Source organism: Pipra filicauda, unplaced genomic scaffold, assembly GCF_003945595.2.
Source record: "Pipra filicauda isolate LSUMZ 115617 unplaced genomic scaffold, ASM394559v2 scaffold34_size3990699_pilon, whole genome shotgun sequence".
Taxonomy (NCBI): Eukaryota; Metazoa; Chordata; class Aves; order Passeriformes; family Pipridae; genus Pipra; species Pipra filicauda.
This window is the reverse complement of record NW_024104476.1, coordinates 3,562,960-3,572,553: the sequence shown is the minus strand read 5'-3', so window position 1 is coordinate 3,572,553 and position 9,594 is coordinate 3,562,960. Positions and strand designations below refer to the sequence as shown.

The following is a 9,594-nucleotide window of genomic DNA, read 5'->3' as shown; positions in this document are numbered from 1 at the left end:
TCCAAGTTCTGCTTACCTGGGCACTGGTAGGATTCTCAGGAAACAAAAGATCTATTTTTCTACTTGTTCTCTGTTTAAGATATCTTGGGACTGAATTCCCCAAGGGACAACTCTTCTTTCATCCTAATGTGTCCCAATTCAAATCCTTATCACCTCCAACCCCAAATGACACCAGGGCATTGTATCATTTATGAACCATATCCATTACCCCTATGTTAACTGTGGGCTGAGTTTAGCCAAAGACCCCAAACCACACCCAAGATGGAAAAGCTCTAAGGGGAGTTCTATGTGATGCCCAAATCTGCCCTTAGAAGCCTTTTGCAGCCCCCCACAACAGAACCCTTCAGCTTTGTCTCTCTTCTAATCCTAACCCTGGCCAGGTAGCCTTTAAGGTAGAGCTTTAAACACAGAAAACCCAAATTGTAGCACAGATGAAAAAGTTCCAGGAGAGAACTGATTTGGCAGCCCACACCTTCCCTTGACAGCCTGCCTGCAGCCTCGCTTCACCTAGATCTCTAGGCCTTGTCTCTCTTTGAACCTTAGTGCTAGAAGACCTTTAACACCAGACAGACTGAAATGTGGCTCAGATAAAAAGGCTCCCTGAGAATTCCTTCTGCAGCCCAGACCTTCTCTCAGCAGCCCCACTTCAGCTAAACCCTTAGGAACTGTCCCTTCCTTGCCCTAAAAGTGCCCAAGGCCTTAACCCTAGGCAAACCCAAACATGGCCCTGATTCAAGTTTTGAGAGTAATTCTTCTGCAGAACCACCCCTAGACAGTCCCTCTGCAGACCCACCACAACTAGACCCCCAGGAACTGTCTCTCTTCTAACTCTAAAATTGCCCAGAACACTTTCTGCAGTCCAAACTCTCCCTTAGAAGCTTCTCCACAGCGCCATGTCACCTAGACCTATAGATTTTGTCTCTCTCTGAACCCTAAACTGAGCCTTAACCCTTGCCATGTGCTTTGGCTAGTAAATAGTCCAAATGATTGAATAAAAAATTCTCAAGAGAAATGTCTTTGTGGCTGAACTTTGTCTTGCAGCTTCGTTCCATGTATGACCCTGAAATTTGTCTCTCATAAATGTAATGCTAACCATAGCCATGGGCTGACCCTTACACAAAGTTCCCATGCCACAGCCAAGGTGATTAAGTCCTTTCACAGCCCAAGCCTTCCCTTCCCAGTTCATTTGTAGACCCATTTCATTGGGCCCCTGTGTTTTGTCTCTTTTTTATCCACTAGGTCTGTATGTGAGTAGCCAGTCTCAAAGTGTGACAACCCCAGCGGTTGCCTGCTGTCAGCTGAGCAAGCCTTCAATAAAGAAACTCAAAACTGAGCAAGACCTCAACTTACTCCTTCCCTCTCAAAGAGGGGAGCTTCAACAGTGTGTGCATAGGTGTGCAGCAGCTCACTGTTTCAGTACCTGCTCATGGCAAGAGCCCACTTCCAGTAATTGTCCTGAAGGAATAGTGATAAAAAGGACATTGCGGTGCTGGAGCATATCCAGAGAAGGGTAATAAGGCTTGGGAAAGGTCTGGAAAACGTATCTTATGGGGAATGGCTGAGGGAGCTCACTTTGTTTAGTCTCAAGAAGAGGATGCTTGGGGGGACCTCATCACTCTCTACAACCACCTGAAAGGAAGTTGTAGTGAGGTGGGGACAGGTCTCTGCCTGCAGTGAGAAGACAAGAGGAAATGGCCTTAAGCTGAGACAGAGGGGATTCAGAGCAGGTATTAGAAAATTTTTTTTCACTGTTAGGGTGGTCAGGCATTGGAATAGGTTGCCCAGGGAGGTCGTGCAGACACCATCCATGGAGATGCTCAAGGAGTGACTGGTTCTGGTGCTGGATGATGGTTTAGTGGTTACAGAGACAGAGCTGGTCGGTGGCTGGATGAACTCTATTCCAGCCCTGATGATTCTGAGATTCTGCTTCTGTCTTCCGAACTTTTCACTCCTCAGGGTGCAGGCATTTCAGCCCGTTCGTGACCTCAGGTTTATCCTAGCACACCTACAATCCTAACTGATTTAGCCAAATACTATACTTTTGACACGCTCCTGAACGGCAGCTCAATTACAGTCGGCCAGCACCTGTAGAAAGCAAACCAGCTGCACGGACATTACTCTCACAGCCCCGCTATGCCCGGCTGGCACTGTTACCACGCCTCCTGCCCCTCCCTGTCCCTGTCCCTGTCCCACCCCGCACATGCGCCCCGCTCTCCGCCCAACCAGGCCCCTAAGGGCCGTCTGCCCGTAGCGCTGCGGAAGTGGCGCAAGAGCCGGCGGAAGGGGCCCTTCCCTTCCTGCCGCATTCCGAGACCTTCCTGCCGCATTCCGAGACCTTCCTGCCGCATTCCGGGCCTTTCCTGCCGCATCCCGGGCCTTTCCTGCAGCATCCCGAGTCCTTCCGCCGCATCCCGGACGCTTCCTGTGGCGTCCCTGCATCCGGCGGACCGAGCGACGCTCAGCTGCCAGAGCTGGTCTCCGCTGCCGACCCTGCTCGGTGCTGCCCGCGGGCCCGCCCCGCGTGCCTCCACCCAGGCTTGGCGTGAGTATCGCGTGTGGATCCCGTGTGGATGTGACAGGGAGCGGTGCCGGGGGTCGGACCTGGGCCGCAGGCGTGGCAGTGGCACCGGACACCTGTCCTGGCGGTGTCACTAGGGGCTGTCGGGGATCCGTGAGCCGGGCTCCCTGCACGGGGCACTTGGCTCTGCCAGAAGAACGCGCTGGTTTGGAAACGGTGCCCGCCGGGACAATGGTACCGGGACTGTAACTTATGAAACTCTTTCTGGAGAGCCTGGTAGTTCCTGCCGATGTAATCTCTGCCGGAAGGCACGGTAGTTGTCGCTGTCGCTGCTGTGAGGCAGCGGTGTTGCTGCGTTGTTTTGGTGTGTGAAAGGTAACTCCTCTGCTGTTTCTCTTCCTGGTATTTACTGCTTCAAAGGCTAAATGGTGTTTCTTCTGCACCTCTTGGATTCTCATGAATGGTCCTATTACTAGCTAATTGTTTCCATAAACGGCTTTCATATCCTGTATGTGGTGTGAAGAGTGCCTGGTCTGCTCGGAGAGGAATGAGGCGTGTTAACAGTTGTTCTGTCTACGAGAAATGAAAGAGTTTAGACAGCACATAAATAATGATTCATATTAAATGTAAATGTCAAGTGACTTTGTTGACATGCAGTTCGGTTCGTTCATTTAGCAGAATTGAAAGTGAACATGCAAATAATAACTTACATTAGTACATAATGCTTCCCCTCATCCACCTCTCCAAAGAGGGGAAAAAAAAAGAAAGAGGAAGAACTGTGAGAGCATTAATCCTGATACTTTTTTTTCATGGAGCTATTGCAGTGATGTCCATGTATGTATTACTGGGTTTTCACTAGTGTGGGTTGTCATCAAATGAAGTAAGGAACAAAGTCAAACCTGAGCACATAAACTCCTTGTTACTCATTTTCCTGCGCTCTGTGCTAATGCTGCCTGCATTGACAGTCAAAGCTGTCCCAGGAGGTTAAACATGGCCAGTTTTACCAGAATCAATTCTAAGTTTAAAAGGTAGTAAACCTATATTTTTTTATCACAGAGGCCATTCAGTAAAATATTACTATATGTATGATATTCTTAAAGCATGAGGAGATTATTTGCAATTCCTGTCATAATTTGGCTGCTTTTTTATGTGTCGTGTCATGAAAAAAATATTAACTTATAGATTGTGATCTGCTGCATCTTCATGTTCTTATGGTGTAGTCAAGTATTTCTTCCCATATACTGTGGACCTTATTGTGGAATGTTTGAATATGAAACATATTCCACTGTAATGCATTGCTTTTCCTTGAGATGAACATTCTTATACCTTGTGACATGTAATTTTTCAAAAATTAAATTTAGAATGGAGAGGAGCAAATAAAAATCCATTTTAAAACATAAAGTAAGTAGTAATTGTGAAACTTTAGAGTGTACAGTATTTTTATTTAGTTTCTTGTCCTGAAAGGCAATAAAAACTAGCCTGCAATGACAATTCTCTGTAGCAATTCTTGGAAGTATAATCTAGATTACTTGAATTTTTAAACCAAGACTTTAAAAGGCAACTAGTATTTCTTTTTGCCTAATTTCAATACCATTCTTTCTTTTTTTTTTTTTCATGTAGGTAAAAGGATACATGTTCACTTCAAGTAGAAAGGAGCATGTTCCCAAATTCTTTCAACTTGGGTCGTCTACCCTTCCCTTCAAAGCATCAGCAACAGAGTAATTTCTTCAATGTACTTCCTGTAAATATACCTCCTACTCTTCTTTCTCACCAGCAAACTGTTGTTCCTCCATTGAATTTTCGCACTGCAGTGTAAGTACAGCAAGGTGACGATTGGGTTTGAAAGAAGTATTTCTGTTTATGGCGGATGGTTTTCACTATTTTTAACATTAAACTGCATTGAACTTCAAAAATATGGAGGTGTCACCTGTAAAACAGAGCTGTATAATTTCTGTTGGTGACCTGCAAGTCTTAGCACTCGCCTGCATTGTGCATAGTGCATGAAATGCCGTTGCACTGACTGTTAATCCACAGTTCAGTTTTAAAGGGCTTCAATTATATTTGTTTGTTGGGAAGAACAGGGAGAAGATGTGAAGGGGAAGAAACATCTATTCTTGGGTCTATATTTGTAGACACTATAGTGTTCTTTTGACTTTTGAATTTAACAGTGCCTTAAGTTAATTTGTTTGCTAACTCCTTCTTACACATGTGCTGTCAAGGATGATAATTTTCTGGTTTTTAATGAAGTACATATCATATACTAAAATATGTTTTCGTTTTGAATGGAAAAGAAAGACTTATTGCTTCTAAGAGAAAAAATGACAGGACTTGTAGAGTTTAGTACTCGTTTAACAAGAACTACCAATCCATAAAAATCACCTTATCTTAATAATAATAGTTATGGACTGTAGTCTTTCTAGAGCTCTTTTGAGTGGGAACCTTGCAGCTACTCCAACTGTTACTTCAACTGCTACACTGCAACCAATGACTTATGGAAATGTCAGTCCAGTGTCTACGTCAGGTGCCCTCACATCGTTTCAAGGAAGAAAGTAAGTTCTTTGTATGTATATGACTAACACTGGTTGTAATGTACCCATGGCAAAGCTCATCTAGTATCAATTACTTATGCAACTTGAGTTATGTTAAAAATTGCAATACTGAATACTTTTTTTAATGAAACAGGTAATGTGAAGCATTCATGTTTTTGAGAATCTTAGTACTCATAAGTGACTTCCTGTACCTAGGTTTTCTCTTCCAACAGCTGTAGGCTTGCAGACCTGTGATTTAGGTGATTTTTTTTAATGCTACAATAAATTGTAGTCTGTATGTAATTGACTATAAACAGGTGTGTGTCAACAAATGTTCTTTTCCTGTTAAAGAGTGCACCCTCAAGATTTTATGTCTTGTTTTTCATGACACATTACATGTTCTTCCTGATTTTCTTATTTATGTGATGCTTTATTTTTCAAATACAAAGCGTTAAATTCAAACTTACATACAGATTCAGGTATAGTAGTTGATATGTGTTTGTAATAATTCTGTGAATCAGCTGAGAGGGAAGAAAGTTTATGTAACCTGTCTTCAGAACTATTTCCTGTATGCTCTTTCTCTTTCAGATCTAACAGATGAAAAAATAAGTACAATATGTTATTAAGTTATAGCTGAGTAAGGAACTATAATTATCCCATGAACTAAGGAAGTTTCTCATTTCACGCTGCATGCATCTTTTCCTCTTGAGCAGTCTGTTTTATAGAAGGCTGTGCCATGTTGGGAGATTTGCAATCAACTTAACCAAACCTGTCATTTGGGTTTAGGTTGGTTAGTGCTGATACTTGCCTTTAAGCTGCATCAATTCACTTCCAGGGTAACTGCACTTCGGCAGTTGCGTGGTCTCTTTTCCCATTCCAGGTTTGTTTCACATAATATCTAGGATAATATCTAGGTACATCATTGAATGTTGGTATCTGAACTTTGTAGAAACTGTCTTTTAATCATAGGGTTAAGCTGCGAACTATAGGAATTACACTCTCTCTCCCTCTCTCTCTCTCTCCCTCCCTCCCCCTCCCCCGCCTCTCTCTAGGAGGCAAAGTGAACAAAGTGTTTCACATAATGTCAAACGGCAGCGGATTGATTCACAGAATTCTGACACAACTGTGGTTAACCAAGCCGTGCCTTTACCAGAAGAACGTCAACACTCCTTCCCAGGACCAATTTCGATTCAGTCTCCATCGTTCCTCGCTCGTGGCTCACCAGCTTTAGCTAGATGTGTCCCTCCGTTGCGAGATACTTTGTTTCCAGACCCTACAGAAGCCAGGCTCCCTCTGGCCAAAGATGCGGTAGTAACTTTCTGTGCTTGTGCTTACTTCTGCCTTCTGAGTAGGCAGAATCCAGAGGTGCTATGGGAGACCACAAAAATTTATGCAAGGTTTTTGACAGTGTAACAGGGTCTCTTATCACTGAGCTGTCATTAGAAGGAATATCAATAAATGTAGCTGCTGCTAGAGTTCTGTATAACCCCATGTGTGTGCTTGGGTTTGGAATATTTTTTTCGGGGGTGGGGAAGGTCAGCGTGTTATTTGCTTGTGTTGTTTGGTTTCCATACTAATGTCAGGAAACCTACATATCTGCTCCAGGAAGTAAAAATTGGAGGAATGGTCCATTTCTCACATGATATGGGGGGGGGGGGGAGAATCCAGATTTTAAAAAAAAACAGGCTCCATGGTAATATGAGAGAAGTGCATTCTGAATAAATACAGTTTTGGGCCTGTAAAGATGTCTTCTACCTCTTTTCAAGAGGATGTAAAAGTTATGGTTGTAGCTTTTCTGTAATATAGAAGAGAATGCCTTCTTTAGATGGACAGTGTAGCTTTGAACTGTTTCTTGTTTTAAATAAATACAATAAAAACATGTGGCTAATCAGTCTTGATACTTTTTTTGCATCCACATGAGAGAAGCTTTTTTTTTTAGTATGAATGTGCCTGCTGAATATAGCATATAGCAGTATTGTGAAAGAAAAATAATTAATACCTCCTTCCAACAAAGATCTGACTACTTCTTTAATAGTTTGTGTGGGATAAAAAATAAAGCTAATTTAAAATGGTTTTTTTAATAATTTTTTCACCTACTGATAGGCAAACTGTTGACATTAAAGTCAGCAGAAGATATCTCTAGTCTTTTACTACCTGTTTCCTGAGAGGCTGCTGATACTGATGACGCAAAAATTATTTCCTGTGGATAGGCATTTTATAAAAATTGAACAAATTTAAATTTGAAAACTAGCAGAAGTTTCTTTGAGGGTGTTAATCAATATGAAATTTAAGTGCAGTAAAACTCTAGACAATGGAGGAGGTCATGTGAAGTGATGCTGGTTTTTGCATTTAAAAAAAATAACTTCTGTGTTTGTTTTATGTAATTACATATCTGACAGGAAAGAATGTTCGCTTCTCTGTATCTTTACTTTTTGGATGTGTGTGTCCAGTTAAGTCAACAGGTTTTGGAGTTGTTTCAAGCGTGTCGACAACAGGCCTCTGATTTGAACAGCAAAGAGCTCTGCAGAACAGAACTCCAGAGAGAAATTCAGCTAATTTTTCCACGTATGTTTTGAATTTAGTTACTTAATACCAGCTTGAATGTTCTTCAGGTTCGCAGTTTTTCCTTCCTCTCAAACTGTTATGTGTCACATCATGTTTATTTGCTGTTATTCTTTTATTACAGAGAGCAGACTTTATTTGGTTGGATCCTCTCTGAATGGATTTGGCACTCGTAGTAGTGATGGTGATTTGTGCCTGGTGGTTAAAGAAGAACCAGTAAGTAATTTAAAACTATATAGTTAAAACAAAGTCTGGTTTTATGTGTGTGCTGTTAAAAGGCTGGATTCCAAAATGATAAACAGATGGTTAAATCCTTTTGATTTAATAACATATTTTTGCATTCATAATAGCTATGAACTATGGGCCAAGTAATGTTGCAGATATAAATTCAACCCTATAAACCTAATAAAACTTTAAAAAATAAGCTTTGCCTTCAATTTGTGAGTGAAAAAAAAATACAGCCAAGCAGAAGTAAGTGTGTAGAACGAGGAAGAAAATTGTTTAGAGAACTCTAATTTTTTCTAGATGCAGAAACAACTTTTAGTAAGTCAGATTTTTTATATCATTATTTAGATTCATAGGTACCTAGTTTAATGATCAAGTATAAGAAGGAACTTGATAGGCAAAATATCTTAAATATTTTTAGTGATAGAAAATGTTATGAGTGGAATTTTGCTTGAGAGAAAAGATATAACAAAAAAGAAATCTAAATAGACCATAATCTTGAAAGAATTGAAGCATCATTTAAACAGAAGGAGAGTACATTTTTGTGTAAGTGGGGCTAGGTTATCACCTAATTCTGTGATTTTTAAATTATTTTGAATATTAAATATAGGTTGTTCTATCTGGCATTTGCCATGATAAATCTATATCTAGGCTGTAGAATGTGTTGATGTACATGTTCATGTCTTATTCACAGAATTAATTTCATTTTAAAAGCAAAGCATGCTTACTTGGAACACTTAGATAAGAGGTATCAACTTTTTTCTTTACTTTTAATATCATATTTCAGGTAAATCAGAAGACTGAAGCGAGACGTATACTCAGCTCAGTTCAAAAACTCTTCAGTACTAAACTTTGTAAGTTCCTGGCTACAGTGAGGTGGTAAGATTATTGGCAATTCTGGAAGAAGTATTGATGCACAATTGCAACTACTGTATGTAATTGCATATTGTCTAGCTTCTCATCATAGTACTGTTTCCAGCAAAGCTATAAGTATTTAGTAATGTTGTTTGGTACTGGTGATGGTAATTAGGAAAACATAATGGTTTTCTTGAAAACTAGTCAACTTCAGTAACAGGTAATATCTCAAGTGGCTTTTTAATTGTGGAACACAATGAGAAGGGGGTAGATTTCTCTTTGGGAAACCTCTATTAGTGAACCCTTACTACTCTTTTAGATTGCACTGCTTTCCTGGGAAAAATACTCTTTAAGAATTTGTAAAATAAATGTCACTGTGTAGAATTGATTTTTTAGGGGGCAGGGAGGGCTTGATAGGTGTGAAAAAATTACCTTAGGTGCCTAATGAAGCAATCACTGAATGTTGATAGTACCAGCACATACAGATAAAACAGATCAATTCATACTTTTTGTAAGCTGTTGTTTTGACTCCCTTCAGATGAAGAATTCACACGGGCAGTTCTTAATTTAAATGTGAAAGCTTCCTACTTCAAAGAGGCTTTTGTATCATCCTTTGAATTGTAAAAGAGCCAGACATTTACGGATATCAATGACTTTATCACCCTGTTTCTCAGACTTGTGGTACATTCTTTGATGCTACTCCTTGTATTGATGTTCTGAACGATCCTGCAGTGCTAAAAGGAACAAACCATAAATTTAAGTGTAATCTTCAAAATTTCCTCATTGGCGGGCGAGCACACAGATTTTAACAGCTCACTTTGAAGAGTTATTTGATAGATGCTTTGCAGAATAGACATTTGATATTTAATGCTTGTTACTGTTGTATATTGACATTTGCATAAGGAG

The 9,594-nt window shown here is 40.6% G+C and overlaps 1 protein-coding gene across 4 annotated transcripts in view; it reads left to right on the top strand.

Moving 5' to 3' along the window:
* Window positions 1-2,288: 2,288 nt before the first annotated feature.
* TENT2 (terminal nucleotidyltransferase 2) overlaps window positions 2,289-9,594 on the top strand; it is a 44,383-nt gene continuing 37,077 nt past the window's right edge. The window contains exons 1-7 of one of the 4 annotated variants that reach the window (XM_027717193.2): window positions 2,289-2,542; window positions 4,139-4,330; window positions 4,930-5,067; window positions 6,099-6,354; window positions 7,497-7,611; window positions 7,733-7,824; window positions 8,621-8,687. In XM_027717193.2, coding sequence (XP_027572994.1) covers window positions 4,176-4,330; window positions 4,930-5,067; window positions 6,099-6,354; window positions 7,497-7,611; window positions 7,733-7,824; window positions 8,621-8,687 — 823 coding nt within the window. In that variant the 5' untranslated portion in view covers window positions 2,289-2,542; window positions 4,139-4,175. The remainder of the gene's footprint in view (window positions 2,543-4,138; window positions 4,331-4,929; window positions 5,068-6,098; window positions 6,355-7,496; window positions 7,612-7,732; window positions 7,825-8,620; window positions 8,688-9,594) is intronic. The other 3 variants (XM_027717194.2, XM_027717195.2, XM_027717196.2) reach the window with 3 other exon arrangements.